The 22,725-nt window shown below is 39.8% G+C and overlaps 1 protein-coding gene across 1 annotated transcript in view; it reads left to right on the forward strand.

Annotated features, from left to right (window-relative positions):
• Window positions 1-22,725, forward strand: part of FER1L6 (fer-1 like family member 6) — a 157,818-nt gene that overhangs the window by 38,752 nt on the left and 96,341 nt on the right. The window contains exons 12-17 of the mRNA XM_017530746.2: window positions 3,560-3,740; window positions 8,263-8,383; window positions 11,083-11,183; window positions 15,193-15,283; window positions 19,062-19,181; window positions 20,731-20,883. Coding sequence (XP_017386235.2) covers window positions 3,560-3,740; window positions 8,263-8,383; window positions 11,083-11,183; window positions 15,193-15,283; window positions 19,062-19,181; window positions 20,731-20,883 — 767 coding nt within the window. The remainder of the gene's footprint in view (window positions 1-3,559; window positions 3,741-8,262; window positions 8,384-11,082; window positions 11,184-15,192; window positions 15,284-19,061; window positions 19,182-20,730; window positions 20,884-22,725) is intronic.

Genomic DNA, 22,725 nt, shown 5'->3' on the forward strand with positions numbered 1-22,725 from the left:
GCAAACTCCGCCTCCAGGATTCAAGCAATTCTCCTGTCAGCTTCCCAGGTAGCTAGGGCTACAGGTGTGCTCCACGATGCCCAGCTAATTTTTGTATTTTAGTAGAGATGTCCTTTCACCATGTTGGCCAGGATGGTCTAGATCTCTTGACCTTGTGATCCGCCTGCCTCAGCCACCCAAGGTGCTGGAATTACAGGTGTGAGCCACTGACCCAGCCTGCTTTCCAGTTAAGATGCATCCTAAGTTTGTTTATTTTATCTTTTTCTAGTTTTTGATGTAGGTGCTTATTGCTATAAACATTCCTCTTAGTACTGCTTTTGCTATATCCCATAGGTTTTGGTATGTTGTTTCCATTATTTGTTTCAAGGAATTTTAAAATTTTCTTCTTAAGTTCTTTATTGATCCACTGGCCATTCAGGAGTATATTGTTTATATATGCTCATGTCATCCAAAATTTCTCTTGTTATTGATTTCTAGTCTTATTCCATTGTAATCAGAGAATATGCTTGATATAATTTTAATTGTTTTCAATTTTTAAAGACTTGATTGTGGCCTAACATATGGTCTGTCCTTGAGAATGATCCATGTGTACCCTGTAGCCATTAGAGGAAATGTTCTATAAATATCTATTAGGTCCATTTGTTCCATGGTGCAGATTAAGTCCAATGTTTTTCTGTTGATTTTTTTTTTTTTTGTCTGGATGATTTTTCCAGTGCTGAAAGTAGGGATTTGAAGTCTCCAGCTATTATTGGGTTGGAGTCTATCTTTCTCTTTATAATTCCTTTATAGATCTGGGTGCTTCAGCCTTGGGTATCTGTATATTTTCAATTGTTATAGCCTCCTGCCGAACTGACTCCTTTATCATTGTTTAGTGACCTTCTTTGTCTCCCTTCATAATTTTTATCTTGAAATCTATTCTATGTGATATAAGTGTAGCTACTCCTGTTTTTTGTTTGTTTCATTTGCATGGAATACCCTTTTTCATTTTGTTCAGTCTCTACTTGTATTTATATGTGAAGCATATTTCTTACAGGCAGCAGATCATTCGACCTCGTGTTTTCATTTATTTATTGTTTTTATTTATTCAGCCACTCTATATCTTTAGACTGGAGAGTTTATCCACTAACCTTCAATTTTATTGTAGATATTCATATCTTCCTTTTTTTCCTTACTGTCTTTGTTTTAGTGATGGCGATTTTCTCTGGCATGTTTTAATTTCTTGCTTTTAATATTTTGTGTATCTGTTGTACATGTTTTGATTTGAGGTTATCATGAGGCTTGAAATTGCTATCTTATAACCTCCATTTTAAATTGATGATAACACTGTATAAAGAAGCAAAAAAGCAAAGAGAAAATGAACAAAGCCTCTACACTTTAATTTCATTGCCTCACTTTTAAACATGTGTTGTTTCTGGTTATATCTTACTACACTGTTCATGTCTTAAAGCTGTTGTAGTTATTTATTTTTGATAGGTTCATCTTTTAGTTTTCTACTAAAGATACAAGTAATTTAGACACCACAATTACAGTGTTATGATATTCTATGTTTCTCTGTGTACTTACTACTACCAGTGAGTTTTGTACCTTCAGATGATTTCTTTTGCTCATTAACATATTTTTCTTTCAGATTGAAAAACTCCCCTTAGCATATCTTTCAGGACAGTCCTAGTGTTGATGAAATCTCTCAGCTTTTGTTTGTCTGTGAAAGTCTTCATTTCTCCTTCATGTTTAAAGGATATTTTTGCTAAATATACTATTCTAGAATAAAAGGGCTTTTTGTTGTTATTGTTTAGCACTTTAAATATGACATGTCACTCTCTCTTGGCCTGTAAGGTTTCCACTGAGAAGTCTCCTGACAGATGTATTGGAGCTTCTTTGTATGTTGTTTCCTTTCTCTTGCTGCTTTTAGGTTCTTTATCCTTGAATCAAGACCCTCCCTGTGTTTGCTCCATGACTAGTGGAGACACAAAAATTAGCAAGATACTCTTTCCATTCTCAAGACATTTGCAGACATCTAAGTAAATTATCTGAAAACAAGATGGCAGAGGAATCATGGGAATATGATGTGACATTAGGGACCTGTTTAGGTTAGTTTCCCAGAAACAAAACTTGGGAAGATTCTTATACGTGTGAGATTTGGGTGGCATGCTCTCGGGAGATCTTTACCAACATCTCTATAAAAAGTTTTGCAGGGTTATACACTATAATGTTTAAAATGGTTATAACAGTTTTGTGATTTCTAGTGACTCTTTTTTTTAGTTGATTGTGTTTTCTACTTTGTCATTTGTGTAGTTATTACAAAAGAGAAAATGAAATAAAAAAAGTTGGTGATGTAGCATAGGACAGGTCTCTGAGGGCAGGGAGACCAGCCACAGCCTGATTCTGTGAGAAGCTCTCAAGCAAGTGACATCACAGACTTGGCCCCACTTTGAGGCAAGTGGGATGGGCCTTTACATCCCCATACCAAGCTGTGAGTGGCTTCAGGCACAAGAAGGAGAGCTTATAATCTTCTGGGGAGAGGCAGACTCCATCAGTAGAAGGCAATTCTCCATGGAAGATGGCTGTTGTAAGCTGTTAGCAACCATCTCAGTATCTGGAGTTTGGGGGCTCCTTCCTGGTAAAGAGGATCTGGGTGGGACATCACCAATGGCTACTTCAGGAAGACAGAGTAATGACACCTGGCCATCCTGCAGAGGAGAGGCAGTGGTCAGGGAGGGAGAAGTTAGGAAGGCTTCCCAAGTTAAGGGGTCCTTATGGGCTTTTGATCCTGAACCTTTCTTGATTTGAACAAAGTCAACCAACTCTATAATACGGCTAGCTTTGGGGCTCCTTCCGAAAGAGAGGAATGTTCATCTAAATCTTTTAAGCATTTGAAATCAGATTATAAAATGGAAAGATCAATGATGCCAACATGCCTGCAGGCAATGTCTATTCCTATACAAAGACATTTGTGGCACAAAAGCTGAACTATTGGTAGGGGAAAAAATGATGTTTTCCTTCCCTCTCTCCCTATCCCATTTCTCTCACTCTCTCTTTCTTAAACATGATATTGTCTTTGGGGATTTAGATAAGAAAGTCTTCTCTTAAAGGAGAAGCAGGTTTGGAAAGGTGTTCATAAAGAAAAAGGCAGGTTACAAAATAACATATTTATGATTCTTTACCAACATCTTTATAAAAAGTTTTGCAAGATTAAACACTAAAATGTTTAAAATGGTTATAACAGTTTTGTGATTTCTAGTGACTCTGTTTTAGTTGATTGTGATTTTTTTTTTTTAACTAGATGGAAAGTATTACAACTCCTTTATCAGGAGGAGAGGGTTGATTGTGTTTTCTACTTTGTCATTTGTATAGTTATTACAAAAGAGAAAATAAGATGAACAGAGATGACAGTTGATTGTCATTGTCAGTCTTTTCTTTGGTCTGACCATGCTCTTTCCACCTTCATAATGAGAGCTTGCCTTATTGCCGTGGGAGAACCTGAGCTTGGATCCTTTATGCCAAGCAGACTGATTGTGGTTACTGACACCCACCCCCTTTCTTCTTGCTACTGCCTCTGCAGGTAATTTTGGAAACCTGATTGATGGAGGGTCCCATCATGGGAGTAAGAAGTCAGCTGAATCAGCTGAAGAAGACCTCCTTCCGCTGCTTCAGGAAGGACAAGGGGATGCAACCCATGATGCTCCCATTCCTATGGCCTCCACCACTCACCCAGAGAAGCCACTGGTGACAGAAGGGAATAGGTAGGAGACACAGCCAGGGAGAATAGCCAAGGATTTTGGTGGTGGGATTTTGTCCAATTTCTAGAACTGTTTCCTTCAGTTCTTCAGTAAAATAAGAAACATAATTTTTAAAATCTCAGCTATGGGAACAAGGTGCAAACAGGGGCAAGATGTTAAGTACCATTCAACTGAATTTAATCCAGATAACACACCTAGGTAATTCATTTAAAGGCAGAGCAATGATGATGATGATTATTATATTTGAAGCACCCTTTATTCTTTAAGTGAAGCATAATAAAATAGGAAGCTCAGAATTTACAATTTCAATCCAAACCCTCTTATTATATTCATCAGAATTCTGCTATTATATGAATTCAGTTTGATGGGATTATTGAATACATAATTTCTTATCTTATTTTTGACACAGTCATTTGTAAACTGAAAGACTCAAAAAAAAAAAATTGTCAAGCACCAGAAAAGATCATTTCAGAAAGCAGCTGGGGGCACTTACATGTACTCTCACTGCTCTCCTTTAATCCATGCAAATTTTTAACCTGCAAATAGAAGTAAAATTATAGAATTTTTAAAAAGAAAGTAGTGTCAAGTACCGATCAAATGAGAAGGGATAGTGTAGTGAGAGTCCTTTATTGCCAGATCTGGAAGTATCCATGATGTTATTACATTCTCATGAAATCATGTTTCTTTCCACATCTTACATGTGAAGGGAATGGAGGTGTGGCATGGCCCTGAGAAGGCTACATTGCTATGCTCCTCAGTCCCTTTGCTCTTTCCCATCTAGACACTTTCCGGAGACTGACCCATGACCACTCTCAGGATAACAGAGACTCCCAAATCTGTTTACCTAGACAGTCCTCTTTCCTGAGCAGCAGATCTAAGCACTCCCACTCGGATGTCCCACAGATTACTCACCAGGCTCATTTTCTTCACTGACAACTTTTCTTCTTTCCCTATTTTTCCTGTCTTATGGACTGAGCCCACCATTCTGAGTCCTCCAAGCCACAGACAAGAAGCTTGTCGACTGTTCTCTTTTCCTTCCAACCTTATCTGCTCAGTAACAAAGTCAGTCAATACAGTTCTTAAGTACTTCTCATATCTGTTGCCATTTTAAAAATTCTGGCCATTGGTATCTTCAGCCTGGATTACTAGAAAACAGCAACAATAAAACCTCCTACCTGGCTTGGATCTTATTCAAGACCTTCACTAAACTACATGAACCAGTCACTCCCCTGGTTCACATCACTCGTTGACTCCTTGTGGCTTTCAAGATTAATTCCAGAGGCCATAGCTTATGGATGGATTTGATCCCTGTCTACTTCACCACCTTCATCTCTGGCCACTCCACAAACTCTGTCTGTCTTCTCTTCCAAACTACAGGGCCCCTGGCAGTTTCCCAATATGTCCTGCTGTGTGCTGCTTCTGGACCTTTGAACACACTCTTCCTTCTGCCTGGCAACAGATCTGCTAGGTTCAACACAAAGCCAATTCCTTTCCCTGAATCCCTAGTCTGATTTGGACTTCTATCCTCACCTCCCTCAAGCACTGATTGAAGATGTTTTTACCTGTCTCTCTCCTCTGTTAAACTGGGAGCATGTTGAGGCCAGGGACTATGCCTTATTCACACGCATATCTGATCATCTTTGTGACCAGTGAATGGTAGTAGGTGCTCATGATTGTTTTTGAATAAGTTAAGGAATTACTATAACTGGATTGGATACAGAGTACTATGAGTACAGAGTCAGGTGAGTAACTAATCCCACTGGGGAGGAGGGAAGGAGTTGGGAAAGGTCACAGAAAGGATAACATCTTAAAGAATGAGAATGTGCTTAAGGGATTGAGGGAGAGTGTTTAGGACAATGGAGTCAGTTGAAATAGTCTTAGCTGTTCGTCCTCTTGTTTTTGAGCATTCCCTGCCTTTTCTAAACCCTGTCGTTCCATGGGCCTTCCATGAATCACCTTCTTTGGGGTCTTTTTTTGGCTCCCTGAAAGCCATACTTCTTTATTGGACATTCTGCACAACACCAGGGAGAACCTCAAATTCCTCTATCCTTTAACTTTATTCTCAAAACTGAGGACATCAGTGAGTGAATAGCTGGATCTGGAGCTCTGGGGCACTGTTCTGAGACTACTTAGAGGTACTCTGTGTCTTTGCACTGGCGCCAGTCAGTAAAGACGTTGTCCACCTTGATGGACTAGCCTTTGTTGACTGTTGGTGGGGATTTCAGGGGAGGATGGTAAGGGAAGGGTTTAGGAAGAGATGAGAGGTCTCAAACCATCCTTGGATGCACCTCATGTTAGTGCTGGCCTGCTGGCTCAAGGAGACTAAAGTAGGTCATACTGGCTTTTTTGTTTTTTTTGGTACAGTTGGGTTTTTTATACTCTCTTCAGTCACCACATTGAGGTTATGTCTGTGTAGTCACAAGCCAGGGAGGCAGCAGCCAAAATGGAAAATGTTCTTTCTATAAAAGATCCCTATACATGTGTGCACATATATGCATACACATACATGCATGTGTACATATATATGAACACACACAACTTGTTGCCCCCATTAAAATGTCACCTTGCATCTGTTCTGGGCTTTCCAGCTTTGCAAAGCACATGCATTTACATGCAGTTTATTTACTAGGCTGGAGCTCTGGGATGAGACTAGAGAAAAAGATATCCGGTGGCAGGTCATCATGTGAGGACCAAACATCACAAGGCTGCTCCTGTGTCAGGATAGCCATTCAGTCTGGCAGTCTTCTCTTTCCACCAGCAGCATAGCACCTTCCCATCTGCTGCCCTCCAGCTGCACTGCAGTTTGCCTAGGAAGCCACAGCATCCTCGTCCATGCAGACATGCTAAGACTAGGAGGTCCCTGAGAACCAAAGAGACAAAGTCTTGAACATCATTAGCACAAAATGACCCAAACCAAAGAAACCTTGAGACAAAGTAAAATTTGGGGTGGGAATTTATCTGCAGGATTCTTAGTGCAATAATTTTTAAGGAGGCAAAATAGAGCAGTTTGGTTTCTAAATGTGTTGTTGTTCTTCTGCTGTAATAACAACCTCATTTTCTGCCAAAAACTTATGTGGCTTCTTTTCTGAATAAATACCTGCTGGTTTATTTTCTACAGAACAGACTATAGGGCACCTTCACTTATTTTATTGTCTCCTTCAGAAGAAATTTGTATGGGAGAGCTAAAAAGAACAACTTGATTCCAGAGGCTACAGCTTAGGGATTGGATCCCAGGCTACTTCTCCAGCTTCATCTCTGGCCACTCCACAAACCCTGTCTGTCTTCCATTCCAAACTGCAGTGTATGTGTGCGTATACACACACACACACACACACACACACACACACACACGCAGTTGGGCTGGTTCCACATTTTCGCAATTGTCAACTGTGCTGCTGTAAACATGCTCATGCATATTCTTTTTCAATAATGACTTCTTTTCCTCTGGGTAGATACCCAGCAGTGGAATTGCTGGATCAAATGGTAGTTCTAGTTTTGGTTCTTTAAGACCTGAAACTATAAAAATTCTACAAGATAACATCGGAAAAATCCTTCTAGACATTGGCTTAGGCAAAGATTTCATGATCAAGAGCCCAAAAGCAAATGCAACAAAAACAAAGATAAATGGATGGGGTTTAATTAAACTAAAGAGCTTTCGCACAGTAAAAGGAACAGTCAGCAGAGTAAACAGACAACCCACAAAGTGGGAGAAAATCTTCACAATCTGTATATCTGACAAAGGACTGATAACTGGAATCTACAAGGAAGTCAAATTAGCAAGAAAAAAACAATTTCTTCAAAAAGTAGGCTAAGGACATGAATAGACAATTCTCAAAAGAAGACATACAAATGGCCAAAAGACATATGAAAAAATGCTCAGTGTCACTAACGATCAGGAAAATGCAAATCAAAACCACATTGCAATACTACCTTACTCTCACAAGAATGGCCATTATCAAAAAATCAAAAAATAATAGACGTTGGTGTGGATGCAGTGAAAAGGGAACACTTCTACGTTGCTGTTGGGAATGTAAACTAGTCCAGCCACTATGGAATACATCTGTTATTTTGACTTTCACACATGCCTGGCACATAGAAACTAAAAACACTTCACTTTTGCCCTCTCTCATTTAAAACCACCCTCCTCCTATACTCCAGCCTGGGTGATGGAGCAAGACCTGCCTTTTAAAAATAAATAAATGAATTAAATGAATTAAATAAAAGGTAAGCCATCCTTCTTGAAAAAGGCCTGCTTAAAAACAATCCTGCCCTCTAGTGATCATTTCTAAGCTTTGTTCCGGTTCTGATGGTAGCTGTTAATACCTCTCCATTGTAGCCATCTACTGTTCATTGTTCATTGCTCACAGGTCCCCAGTTACAGATGAAGGATGGTGTTAAAAGTGTGATAGTTTTGTCACCATGCCTTTCCAGTCCTGCCTAGAACATATAAAACATTAACAGGTGACTGGGGTTGCCTGGAAAACACTGATTACCAGCTAACTCCCAGACCTAATTGTTTTCACAGGAATTACAACTATTTGCCATTTGAGGATAAGAAGCCCTGTGTCTACTTCATCAGCTCTTGGGGAGACCAGACCTTCAGGCTGCACTGGTCCAACATGCTAGAGAAAATGGCAGACTTTCTGGTAGGTGACTCTGATGGTAGGGTGATGGATTCGAGAATTGGGAAGCTGTTTTGGGGGAAGGAATTTTTAAAATCTACCCAGTAGAGGGTGTTGACCTCAGTTTAAATACAAATAAATTGAGGATGCTGCATTTGGAGGGCTCGTGGATCCTACCATGCAAATCTAGGGGAATGAGACTACATTCTGTAAAATTCCTGGACTTCAACCAAACTACCTGAATTCAAATCCGTGCTCTACTTCTGGCTGTTACAGGATGTAGGTGGAGGCTGTTTTTCTAATCTCCAAAGGGCAGGAGTTGACAACTTTCCCACAAAATAGGCAGATCCTGGCTTCAACTAATAAAAAATCCTAAGTTCCTGGCATGGTGGACAACTCCCTACAAGATCAGGCCCTGCCTACCTCTACAGCCCCATTTTTCTTATGTTCTTCCTCCCTCACTTTGTTCTAACCACACTGGTCTCCTTTGTGTCTCTTGAAGAAACCAAGTTCCTTTAAGCCTTGCATCCATCACAATGCTGGTTCCTCTGTTACTTTGCCCCTCTGCAGTCTTCTCCTTGTAACCCAGCCAAATTCCAGGCTCAGTGGCTCAGCTTCAGGCTTCCTCAGGGAAGATTCTGACACCTTCTAACCCCTTACCTTCTTATATAACACCCTGTTTGGGTTTTTTTTTTTTCTTCTCTTTTTTTTTTTTTTTTTTTTGAGAAGGGGGTTCTTGATTTGTCACTCAGGTTGGAATGCAGTGGTAAAATCACAGCTCACTGCAGCCTTGACCTTCTAGGCTCAAGTAATCCTCCTGCCTCAGCCTTCCATGTAGCTGGGACTACAGGCATGTACCACCAAATGTGGCTAATTTTTTAAAATTTTTGTAGAGATGGAGTCTCACTGTGTTGCCCAGACTGGTCTTGAACTCCCAGGCTCAGTAAGGCCTCCCACTTCAGCGTGTCAAGTAGTTGGAACTACAGGTACACACGCCACCATGCCTGACCTTTTTTTTTTTTTTTTTCCTTGTAGAAACGATCTCACTGTGTTACCCAGGCTAGTCTGGAATTCCTGGGCTTAAGCAATCTTCCTGCCTCAGCCTTCCAGATTGCTAGGGTTACAGACATGAGCCATTGTGCCTGGCCAATACTCTGTTCTTTTCCTTTGGAGTTCTTATCATAGTTCACAATATATTTGTGTGTTTATTGTTCAATAACTGTATGCCACCATTTCTATGGCATTTAGCCTAATACTTGGCACCTGATAGGGACTAAATAACTATTTTATACTGTAAATAGTGCCAATTAATATGCAGTCAATGCTAGATTTTCCCACCTAAGCTGCCCCAGGAGGGAGAGAAGGCTGGGACCTCTATTTCTCTGACATCTTGCACCTCCCCTTTGCAAGTCCTTCTCTCCTACTCCCATGCGCCCACTACTCCGTCCCACATGCCTCATCAGATCACTCTTGTCTTGTCCCTCCTGTCCCATTAAAACCGATGCTAAGTCAACAAATTTATCTGTCCCATTTGCTTTATAATACTTGTCTCTAAATGTGTAAAACAAAGTATTGTCTCTGACCATCGGGATTCCAGGCATCATGGAGATAAACTCTGAAAGGGGTCAGAAGGCCTAGTATGGGGTCACAGCATTTGGAGGTCACAGACTGTCTTGGTTGGGCTGGTCTTACTTCTCCTTCAGACAGAACAGATCATTTATCTCCAAGAGTCTTGACAAGGCAGATCAGAATTTTTCCTAGAAGCCATAGTGACATTCATTTCTAATTCCCTTCTCAGTGTTGGCGTCCCTGCCATGCTTAGCATATCATGGCTAACCACCATGGGAAACATGACTGAATGTTTACTAACTACCACGTGCTGTTCGAAGATATTCACACCCTACTATAGTGTTGTAGTTGGGTTCTGTTATTATTCCATTCTACAGATAAGGAAATCGGGCATAAATATATTGGTTCACTTATAAGTGTTAGAGCCTGGAGTTGACCCCAGAACCCAAGTCCTTAACTATGCCACAGTGTTACCTATTCTTATAGTGAAGGTGTAAAGAGAGGAGCATAGGTCCCCAGGCACCAGACTTTGGGATATGGTAGAGAATACAATTTTGTAAATTCTAATAGTAACACATATATTTCCCCTGAGGTGCCATTTTCCTCCAGCCCACTAAATAGAATTCTAGAATTTAGGCCCAAAAGAAAAGTCTAATTATTAAGTATATAAGCATAGGGCCATTGCCATATACAATCTGTCCCATTATCTAACCCAAAACTCATGTAATTAGAAGAACAGGGAACACTTTAATTTCAGAAATTATTCAATATGATTATATTCCTATGTAAAACATTATTTTTGAAGTTTTGGTAATTGTATCAAATTACTCTACATTGTTAGCTATTTCCCAAATTATTAGGTTTCCACAGAGGGTAGATTCTAAATAAATGGTACCCAGTTAGGGAATGGATCTACAATAGAAAAAATGAGTTTGAACAGGACTGGACCAATTCCACTTATAAAAAGGAAGATTTGACCTTAGAATGCAGTAGCACTTCCCAATTCAAGTACAAGAAAACTAGAGAAATCTTCCTTCATTTCCAAAACAAAAAGAAATTAGCTAGCTGTTATTTCTAGTACGTTACAATGAGTATCTCTACTACCAATCTCATTCCCACCACCTCATGTCTCCACCCCTGTGGTTTGTTTTCAGGAAGAAAGTATAGAAGAAATGAGAGAATTGATTAAGATTTCAGAGGAGGCACCTGAAGAGAAAATGAAAAGAGTGCTCAGTGACTTCATCAGTCAAAGCAGGTACTGAGAGAGACAGCCCACATATGCAGAGCTGAGCTTCTGTGGACTCAACTTTTAATTACCTTCAGAAAGTAGTTGATTTCACATGCATTCAAATGGCCGTTTTATAGTGCTGTATCCATCTTAATTTTTTTCAGTAATTTAGCCAGTGCTTGTGGACTGACAACTGCTTCCTGACACTTAAACAACTAAAACATAAGTCAAGTGGGAAAAAGCAAAGAAAGACTTACTGCAGAGACTCTGTAGGAAACAAGAAAAATGCTGGTAGTATTAGTGCACCAGCGTGGTGCTGTGCATATGGTAGACACTCAGCAACAATTTGACACTTAGATGGTCTCAAGAATAAGCTATTAATACATAAAATACTATTGTAGGGCTGAGGGAAAACATCTCTGAAGGGTCACTGAAAATCAACTATTTTCAGTGAAATATACTATTCAGTAAGCCTGAATAGTATATTTCAATATACTATTGTAGGGGCTGAGGGAAAACCTCCCGTCCCTTTTCTGAAGGCTTACTGAAAATCAACTGAAAAAAGTAGATTAATAGGAGAAAAGGCATGTAAATGTACTAAAACGCACAGGCAAGAATCACAGAGTGATTACTCAATTACCCAGTGCAATACAGAAATGTATATACCCTTTTTCAGGGGGGACATGGGGGATGGAGAATGTAGACAGTTCTTTTGAGGGACGGTAAATCATCAGGAAGAATGAATGGACCAGGGAGATGGGAGGCAGACTTTAGGGGAAGGTGAGGGACGAAGCTGCACAGGAACAAAGGTTCTCTTATTTTTTATACAGATGAAGACTCCCAGGTAATCTCTTGGAGCTGTCCTTCCTTAGTAGAATAGATGAAAAGTCTTTCTGGGCAGGTGATGATTCTAGTCTCTTCTCTGTTGTTGATCTTTCCTGGTTATTTGATGAGATCTCTATGGAGGGAGTCTTAAGACAATCACATTTAAGCTTTCTCAGTCAGATTGGAAAATTTAGAGTCTCTCCTGATACTTCAGTAAAGAGGGTCAGAGAGACAGGGAGACGTGGAAAAGGTCAGAGAGAAACCCTGCTTCTGAGGCTTATTTCGGAGGCCTTCCAATTTTCAAAGCACTCAGCATCATGAAGCACCATATTTTAGGGAATTGTTTTCTGTGTCCCAACACTATTTAATGAAATTTTTGTACAACATGTTAAGTACCAATTAGTAACCCTTATTCCAGATGGCAGACAATATAATAAAATATCAAAAATAGGTCATATAGTTATATTTTACTGAGTAACAAATTTCCCCAAACTCAGTGCCTTAACACCATAGCTATTACCTTACCATTTCTGTGGGTCGGGGGTCCAGGAATGGCTCACCTGGGCAGTCATATCAAGGTTCCACTAGGATGGATTCACTTTCAAGATCACTCACGTGGTTATTTGCAGAGTTCAGTTTTTCACTAGCTATTGGTTGGAGGCCACCCTCAATGCCTTGCCATGTGATCCTCTCTAAGCTGCCTCTCATGACAGAGCAGCTGGCTTCATTAGAGCCAGCAAGCACAAAGAGTCAGAGAGAACATCCCAGTAAGACAGAAGTCAGAGTCTCCCATGCCTAGTCTTGGAAGTGACAGCCCATCACTCTTGACTATTCTGTTAGAAGCAAGTCACTAGGTCCAGCCTACCTTCAAAGGTAGGGGATTACACAGTGGCATGAGTTGCAGGAGGTAGGACTCACTGGAGCCATCTTAGAGGCTGCTGACCCTTTAAGGAAACAACCCTGGACTAACCCTTGAAATTAACTAGGTTAAGATTCAAGCAGATATGAGAATTTGTCATAATGGGACTAATGGAAATGGAGTGACGATTCATTTGATGAAAGGAAAGAAGTAGCTAAATTCTGGTGTTCAGCTTTTCAAGTTCTGCCTCCTCAATCTCTCAACTACTCAACAATTTTTACTTTACAAAAAAAGGGAAGCAAAGAAATAGTTTTTATTTCTTGTTTTTCACTATAAAAGCAATATATATATTAGTGCTGATCCTGCTGTGAGCTGTTTAGTGCCACCTGCAATTCCTTTTAAGCATTTAAAAAAGCTTCACAATTCATATTTTTAGAAAGTGTTTATGAACAAATTAATAGTTTGATAACTTTTCTATGTTATGGGATTACTTGGGATGATAGTTAATCATTCCCCTTTTTTCTTAAAGTTTATAACCAACTGAAAAAATATTAGAATAAGACAGAGATCAAAATGTTAGTTTTATCACTGGAAAAGTTGGGTTTGAGAAAGCAGCTTGGACCCAAGGTCAAGGCAAGCTTCCTGTTCCCCTGACCTGTTCATGGCCAGGAAGCTCAACAGGGCTTCTCCCCCCATCTCACCCTTGCCCCTCAGAGGGACAGGCTGCTTGCCATGTGACATGTGAAGGTAAGAGGGATATCCACAGCCAGCAGGCAGGCTAGGTCTGAAAGATGAAGAAAGAACAGAAATGTGTGCCATGGTCATTTACCCCAATTTTAATGAGGAAACAAATTAATTCTCCTTGTGGGGAAAGGAAAGGGATTAGAAGTGATTATGTCTACCTGCACTGATCCATTCTGGAGAGTGAAATGAATTCCTTCTGCCACAAGTGAAGGCAGGAATTGGGGCAATGGAATTCCCTCCTCAAAATATAATCCTTTTTACTCTTTTTAAAAAATTAAAGAAGACATAGCTTAACTAGTGTGTCCAAGAAGGATTTCTGGTGAGGCTTCCAGCCGCCAGTGGGTAGAGGCTGGGGTAGGACCTTGCGCTGGGTGGTGTAGCATCTTAGACTTTCCTTTGTGTTTCCTTTATAATTGATTTTTTTCATCAAAAGTGCTCATCATTGAAATGATCATGCTTGTCATTTTTTTAAAAAAGCAGAAATATATAAAGTAGAAAAGTTCTTCTCAATTCTCTCACCAACCCTACTCTCCAGTGAGAAGAGTTTGATTTGTCCTCCTGGACTTTTTTCTGTGCATTTGCAAACATATACCCTCATATGTACATACTCATAAAATATCGTATTTCTTCACAAACAATATCACACATTTTGCTCAGCAGGTTGTCTTTTCATTCAGCAAAATATCACAGGCATCTTTCTGTAGGTGCACATAATAGATATCCTGAATATTCAATTGCATGTATGTGGCATGATATATTTAGTCCCTAATGATATTTAAGTTGTTCCCATTTATTTTGCCACAATTAATATGATTGTGTAAACATAATCTTGTCAGATTGTTCGATTACTTTTGAAGGATAAGAATTCTAGTATAATTTAGAATCAAGTTTAAATTTTGATAGGTGTGATCAAATTGCCTCTAAAACACTGTAACAGTTTACACCCACCTTCAATAGAGTAGAGGAACGACTAGCTCCTAACATCTTCACCAACCTTGAGTATTATTCATTTTTATAGGTAAAATGGTATTGATTTTAATTTGCATTTAAGTTATCACTAGTGAGGACAATATCTTATTTTCCTACGTGTTTAGTCCATTTACATTTTTCTTCTTGAATTGTGTTCATAATCTTTACTATTTTCTGATTGAACATATTTTTAAACTTCATCTCCAAAAAATGTTACTACTCAGTCTTTCCTATTGTTTTTAAACAGTGGGGACACATTTCAGTATTGAATCTAAAATATTTGTTTTACATACAACTTTTCAGAAAACTTTTGGTGTGTGTTAAATTTGTAAGATGAAGGAAAACAGCATTTTGTGGGGTTTGTTATGAATTTTTACAGCAATCCCAATAGATTGCACTGAAAGTGGAAAAACAAATATCTCTTCCCCAAAACTAATGTTTGGTCTGGGCATCATTTCCAGTTCTCCTTTTGTCTCTTGGAAAAGTTAATACATTGTTGCTTAAGCCTAAATTAAAAATCTTGGTTCTATGACTTCAAAAGCTTTCCGATGTAGTGCAGAAAAGATATTTGCAAATCTCTGGAATTAAATAGATGGATTTTCACTAAGTAATTTTCAAAATGTTATTCTTTTCTTATAGCGCCTTTATCTCTGAAGCAGAAAAAAAGCCCAAGATGTTGAACCAAACCACTTTAGATAAGAAACGTCTTACGCTCTGCTGGCAGGAACTGGTATGTGAAAATCTATTTATATTTTGTGGACAGAGTTAAAACATGTGCTTTAAAAATAAACCTCACAGATGTGGCATAGGTCACAGACCAAATGAGGATAAGGTTTAAAGGTCATACATTTGTGGGATGCAGAGACAAGAGTGAGAAGGGAATATCTGTTAAGTTGGAAAGAAATTAACATTTATTGAAGGTTTACAAGGATGAGCTAGAAGCCCACTGGTCCTACTTCCTATTCTGATCGAGCCCCCTCTTGCTCATTTTCTTGACCTTCATATTTTGTTAAAGGCGTAGACTTGTTTGGCCCTCTGCCCCACAAGCTGAGAGAAAGAGAGGAAACAAAACTATGTTCCCTGACTTCAGGTTCCCTCATTGAGAATTGTGTTAAAGTTTGTAAGCCCTTCTTGAGAACAGGGCCGTAGTTGATACCCCTCTCTATCCTGGGAACCTGCACACGCTAGGTGCCTAATAGCTGCCCAGTTCTTGTTCAATGACTGGTGACTGGAATTGCCAGACCCAGTCAGGCCCTGGATTAACTCAATTGGAAATGTCAGTTCCAACAATGGCACCAAGGGACATTTCATGTGAGGACAGGATAATTCTGCAAAGAAAAATTATTCAGCACTTGACTTGACAGGGATGTTTTAAAGTATGAGTGGGTCTCAGAGAGATTAAATGATTTTTTCTAGAGATGACAGCTAGTTAACTGTAGTCCAAAGACTAAAACCCAGGTCTCCTAACTCCTCATTCATCCTTCTTTCCAGAATGCTGCTTTTCTGTCCTCTGGAACATTTCAGGAAGGCTAGATTCCCACCACCAATAAGACCTTCTTCCTATGATGGCTTTTCTCAGCACCTGTGGCTGAAGTGCTGTCTCTGCAGCTGCCCTCTGCTCCACGTTTTCTGCAGAGCTCTGTCTTCACATTGTCTGACAGTCCTTGGCCTGATGATTTCAGTATCTTTTTTTCGTGGTCCAGGTCCCCCTCCTCATCTCTAGACCTGCATTTCTAGCCTCCTAGTGGGTACCACCATGCTTGTCTCACATCACCCCAAACTCTGTGTATCCTACTGAGCCTGTCACCTTATCTAACCTTGTTCCACATCCTGATATTGGCACTGCCAGCTATACTTACTGCTCCACCCAGAAGGCTAAGCTTCAACATTGGCTCTTTATCTCTCACCTTAAGTAGCCAGTTGAATACCAGGTCCTGTAGGTTCTGCCCCTTAATAACTCTGGAACAAACTCCACTTCTTCATCTTCAGAGTCACTGCCTAAACTGAGTTTCTTAGCGTATTGCAAAAGTCTTCTTCTAATCCATCTTCCTTATTACAACAAGCATGGTCTTCCTAAAACACAAATCTGATTAGATCATTATGCTTAAAAAAAAAAATCACTGGTGTCTCTTAGTCATTCATAAGATAAAGTCTAAATCCCTTTTGCATGATGTATTGGGCTATTTAGTGTCTAGTCCCAACCTAGCATCCCAGCTTTATCCCTCTTTAGTTCCTTCCCGTGTACGTATGCTCTGACAGTTTTGAATCCTTGACGATTATGTATATTCAAATGTAATTTTTCCCTCTGTCCTCTTACTCTCTGATTAATTCTATTCACGTTTTAAAAGTCAGCTCAAATGCCATATTCTCCAGGTAACCAGCTTTGCCCCTGTCTAGTACTACAATGCTTAACACATTTTAATTATGTGCATGTATTATTTTCACCTTACCAAACTGTCAATGTCTCAGGGAAAGGAAGCGTTATTTCTTCTCCCTGTCCCAGGCCTGGGCTCCAAGCATAGTGCCTGGTAGATAGCAGGTATGCAGTTCTTCCAGTCAACATTAGCAGAGCCTTCTTATGTGCCTCACACTCTGCTAGATGCTGGGAACAAAGCTGGAAGAACTTGGTGCTTGTACTTGAGGAATTTCTAGATCAAATGGTTCATTCAGTACATAAACATTTATTTAACACCTATGTGCCAGGAGCTCTGTTAGACACGGAGCCTACAATAAAGGCAAAACAGTGGAGGTCCTTGTCCTAATGAAGTTGACACATTAATGGTGAAGACAGAAGATAGACAGGTAAACAGCAAATTCATAAAAATTATTACAGATTGTGATTAAAAAGGAAACTCTTAAAAAGCCACAGTGATCAGGAAAACATGGGGGAATTTAACACATTGGTGACATTTAAGTTGAGTCCAGAAAGATGAGAAGAAACCAGCCATGTAGAGTCTAGGAAGAACATTTGAGCAAGAGGAATCACCAAGTATACCAGCTAATATGGTTTGGCTGTGTCCCCACCCAAATGTCATCTTGAATGCTCACATGTTGTGGGAGGGATCCACTAGGAGGTAATCGAATCCAGGGGGCAGGTCTTTCCCATGCTGTTCTTATGACAATGAACAAGTCTCACGGATCTGATGGCTTTATAAAGGGGAGTTTCCCTGCACAAGCTCTCTTTCTTTGCCTGCTGCCATCCATGTAACACATGACTTGCTCCTCCTTGCCTTCTACCATGATTGTGAGGCCTCCCCAGCCATGTAGAACTGTGGGTTCTCCATTAAACCTCTTTCCTTTATAAATTACCCAGTCTTGGGTATGTCTTTATTAGCAGCATGAGAACAGACGAATACACCAGCTTTAGGATGGACCAAGTTTGTCATATTCTAGGGCTTCCGAGGACCAGGGTACCTGAGGCACAGTGAGCGAGGAAGGAATATTACAAGATGAAGCAGACAGTGGCAGGGCCAACTCACACAGGGCCTTAGAAGTCACTGTAAAGATTTTTTTTCCCCTAAGCTTATACTGAGCTCCCTGGTGGCACTTCTCAAATGATGTCTTCTTGGTCTGAAAACAGCCACTGTACCTCTGGGAAGAAGTGGTAAGTGCAGTGGTTAAGCACATGGGCTCTGGATGCTGCTGAGGGTCAGCTCTGGCTCTGCCATTCAGTAGCTGCATTACTGCTTCTTCAGCTGTAAAATGGGAATAATAGTACCTACTTCGTACTGCTGTTATGAGGAGTAACAAAGGATTAATCCAGTGGTTCGGATGTTGCCTGGCACAGAGTAACAGCTTAATACACCTTAAGCTGCAATTATCATTGTTGTTGTTGTTAAATATCAGAAAGCCTGTGTGTTAATCTGTTCTCACACTACTAATAAAGACATACCCAAGACCGGGTAATTACAAATGAAAGAGGTTTAACTGACTCAGAGTTCCACGTGGCTAGGGAGGCCATGGTGGCCTCCAGTCATGGCAGAAGGCAAGGAGGAGCAAGTCACATCTTACATGGTGGCAGCAAGAGGAGTGCCAAGCAAAAGGGGCAAAAGCCTCTTATAAAACCATTAGATCTCATGAGAACTCACTATCATGAGAACAGCATGAGGGTAACCACCCCCATGATTAAATTACCTCCCATGTGCGTCCTTCCCATGACACATAGGGATTATGGGAATTACAATTCCAGGTGAGATTTGGGTGGAAGACAAACCATATCAGCCTGGATTCAGGTGCTGGCTAATAAGCCATATGACCTTGATAAGCCTCTGACTTTTCTGGGCCTCAGCTTCTCATCTGTCAAGCAGAGGTGAGACGATATTTACCACCTTCATAGTCCTGTGAGCTTTCCACTAAGGGGGCAGCGTGCACAGTGGCAGACCCTGGAACAGCCCATGTGAGTGGCTCAGCGTGGAGTGCACCAGGACCTTCAGGTCTCTTCAGCAACAGGACACTGCTTGTTGTCCAGATCTCTAGAAAGACCTACACTGACTCTTGTCTTGTTTTAGGAGGCAATGTGCAAGGAGGCCAAGGGGATCATTCAGCAGCAGAAGAAAAAGTTATCTCTTGATGAAATGATTCACAAAGCTCAGAACTTTGTGGAAAAAATCCGCTTTCTTGTTGATGAGGTAAGTGACTCTAAAGGTAATTGACTCATTTGGAAAGTTTGAATGTCTTCCAAGGAGTTTTGGATGGTTGGTATGGATGAAATATGAATTAATGTTTTTCTCCCCAGCTCTAGTGAGTTGAGCAGGTACTCCTAGTTTAGAGAAGAGATTTTTAAATTAAACCAAGCAAGTACAGCTTTGTTTATTTACTTAGTTTTTTTTTAACAAAGCCTGAGCATTCAGCAAAATGAAAGGCACATTCTCTAATGGGCTTAAGTGAAGTCAGCATAAGCACAGAAACTTTGATAGGTTTTCAACTATAAGAGGATTTAAACTCGTGCCCAGTAAGGGCACAGCAGCTTCTCATTTTAAAGTTAGTTGTAAACAGTGTCTTGTGACTTCTAGAATGACCTTTTTAAAAAGGGCCCTCAGATTTGCAACTGTCAGATACTGACACTCCTTCTTAACGCCTGCAAATGTGTAGAAACCTCAAAAACAGGGTTTTATGTGGGATGATTTCAGGGACAGAGATTTACTGCTTCTGTTTCTTTTGAAAGTTCTAATTCTTGTGGCAAATAATCAGTCATTCCCTGGAGGCATATTACTTGGTGAGACAGGCAGACAGTAGACATAGGAAGTTTAATAAGTACTCAGAAGGGTTGAACCAGGCAACAGGGCTTTAGGTTTGTGATGACCAACCCTTGGCAGGGAAAGCCTCTCTCCTGGTGTCTCTCTTTCCATATCAAGGAGAAGGGATGCCCACTTTGGGGATTAATTACACCTGATCACTCAGGATAGGAAAGACGGAGCATCTGCTTTCAGTCCAGGAACGTCAAAGCCTTGTTTATAGCAATATGCCCCCTTAGTGTTTTGAGAGTTTTGTTTGTTCAGAAATGTGCATTTCAAACACCCACAACGTAATGGGCCACTTGGCATGGAATTCTACTCTTCCTATCTTGATTAATTCAACTTTAAAGCCTAACTTCCTATGCAATGTAGCTGAGTTCCTGCTGAATAACCACTTAAAATGGAATTAAAATATTTTGCAATCATATTTTAGGTACACAGTTCCTTGTAAAATTACTTTCCTATGAGCAAGTGTAAGGAAAGTCAGTCAAAGACATTCACAGATGTTTTTGTTGTTTCATTTGAATATTCTGGAAATGTTACCTGACTCTGAGGAGTGCTTAGAGCTAAATCATTACTACAAGATTGGGGAAAAAATCCATGGGAAGTTGTCCGAAAGTGTTTTTCCTGCAGATGGAGAAAAGTGGACTACCAAAGACGCCAAATCACAGGTCCAACTTATGTGTTCTAGTAGCACAATGAGCAATTTGGCACGTGGGTTTGTATGCACTTTTAATTCATGACCTAAGGCTTTCTCTTCTCTAGAAAGCTGCATTTAATTTGCTTGATGGCATAGATGTTTCAGTGCCTAGATGACTTCAGTCACAGCATTTGTTTTGTCAAAGAGCGACTGTTTCAGGATAGAGCTCTGCAAGTGCATTTGTTCAATACCAACCTTTCAAATCCCAGTCCTATCCAATCCCAACTCCCTCTGTTCCCACAGCCCCAGCACACCATCCCTGATGTTTTCATCTGGATGCTCAGCAACAACAAGAGAGTGGCCTATGCCCGCATCGCCGCCAAAGACCTCCTCTATTCCCCTGTCACAGGGCAGATGGGCAAACACTGCGGCAAGATCAAAACTCACTTCCTCAAAGTAAGTGAGCAGTATTTTAACTAAAAGAAGAGAGATTTCTGTTTCTCTAGGGAGGCTCAGACTTTCTAGTGTGTGTCGGTGGCTCTGACTGTTTGCCAATGCTTTCAAAGATAGGAGGACAACTAGAACACCTTGCTACCTCTTGGTATAAATTGCAATTCAATAGACCACCTTTAGGTGGATTTTTTTTTCAATTTTTTTGTAACTGTTACATCACCTGACACCCATAAGTTTCTGTTTAAATCTGATGGGTTCCTTTAATTTTTACATCTTTGATTATTAGTATTTATAACAATGAACCTTAATTTTTTTTTATTTCAATAGCTTTAGGGGTACAAGTGGTTTGTGGTTACACGGATAAGTTGAATAGTGGTGAAGTTCAGAATTTCAGTGCAACTATCATCTGAGTAGTGTACAATGTATTGAATAGGTAGGTTTTTTTTTTTTTCTCATGCCTTTCCTACACTCCCCTTTCTGAATTTTCAATGTTCATTATACCACTCTGTATGCCTTTTCATACCCATAGCTTAGCTCCTGCTTATAAGTGAGAACCTACAGTATTTGGTTTTCCAATCTTGATTTACTTCACTTAGAGTAAATAAAGGCCTCTAGTTCCATTCAAGCTACTGCAAAAGACATTATTTCATTGCTTTTTATGGCTGAGTAGTATTCCATGGTGTGTGTGTGTGTGTGTGTGTGTGTGTGTGTGTGTGTGTGTACATATATATATATATATATATATATGTATATATCTCACATTTTCTGAATCCAGTCATCAGGTGATGAGACACTTAGGTTGTTGATTCCATATCTTTGCAATTTTGAAATGTGCTACAATTAACATGTACATCCTAGTGCCTTTTTTATATAGTGACTTCTTCTTCTGTGGGTATGCACCCAGTAGTGGGTAGTGGGATTGCTGGATTGAATGGTTGATCTACTTTTAGTTCTTTGAGAAATCTCTATGCTGTTTTTCAGTAGAGGTTGTGCCAATTTATAGTCTCATCGGTAGTATATAAACGTCCCTTTTTAGCCACATCCATGCCAACATCTATAGTTTTTTGACTTTTTAATAATGGCCATTCTGGCTGAGGTAAGGTGGTATCTCTTCATAGTTTTAAGTTGCATTTCCCTGATGATTAGTGATATTGAGCATTTTTTTCATATGTTTGTTGGCCATTTATATATCTTCTTTGGGGAAATGTCTTTTCATGTCTTTTACCCATTTTTTAATGGAATTTTTTTTTCATGTTGATTTGTTTGAGTTCCTTGTAGATTCTGGACATTAGTCCTTTATGGGATACATAATTTGCAAATCTTTTCTCCCATTCTGTAGGTTTCTATTTACTCTGATGATTCTTTTGCTGTGCAGCAGGTTTTTAGCTTAATTTGGTCCCATTTTTTTTTGCTTTGGTTGCATTTGGTTTTGGTATCTTAGTCATAAATTTATTGCCTAGGCCAATTCTAGGTTTTTTTCTAGATCTTTTATGGTTTCGGGTCTCGGATTTAAGTCTCGAATCTATCTTGAGTTAATTTTTTATGTGGTGAGAAATAGAGATCCAGGTTCATTCTTCTACATATGGCTACCTTTTTTCCCCACTACCACTTATTGAATAAGGCATCCTTTCTCCAATTTGTGTTTTTGCATGCTTTGCTAAAGATCAGATGGTTATAAATATCTGACTTTATTTCTAGTTTTCTATTCTGTTCCATTGGCCTATATATCTACTTTTGTACCAGTATCATGTTGTTTTGGTAACTATAGCCTTGTATAATTTGAAGTCAGGTAATGTGATGGCTTAGGATTGCTTTGGCAATTTGGGCTTTTTTTTTTTTTTTTTT

Source organism: Cebus imitator, unplaced genomic scaffold (genome assembly GCF_001604975.1).
Source record: "Cebus imitator isolate Cc_AM_T3 unplaced genomic scaffold, Cebus_imitator-1.0 Scaffold68, whole genome shotgun sequence".
Lineage (NCBI taxonomy): Eukaryota > Metazoa > Chordata > Mammalia > Primates > Cebidae > Cebus > Cebus imitator.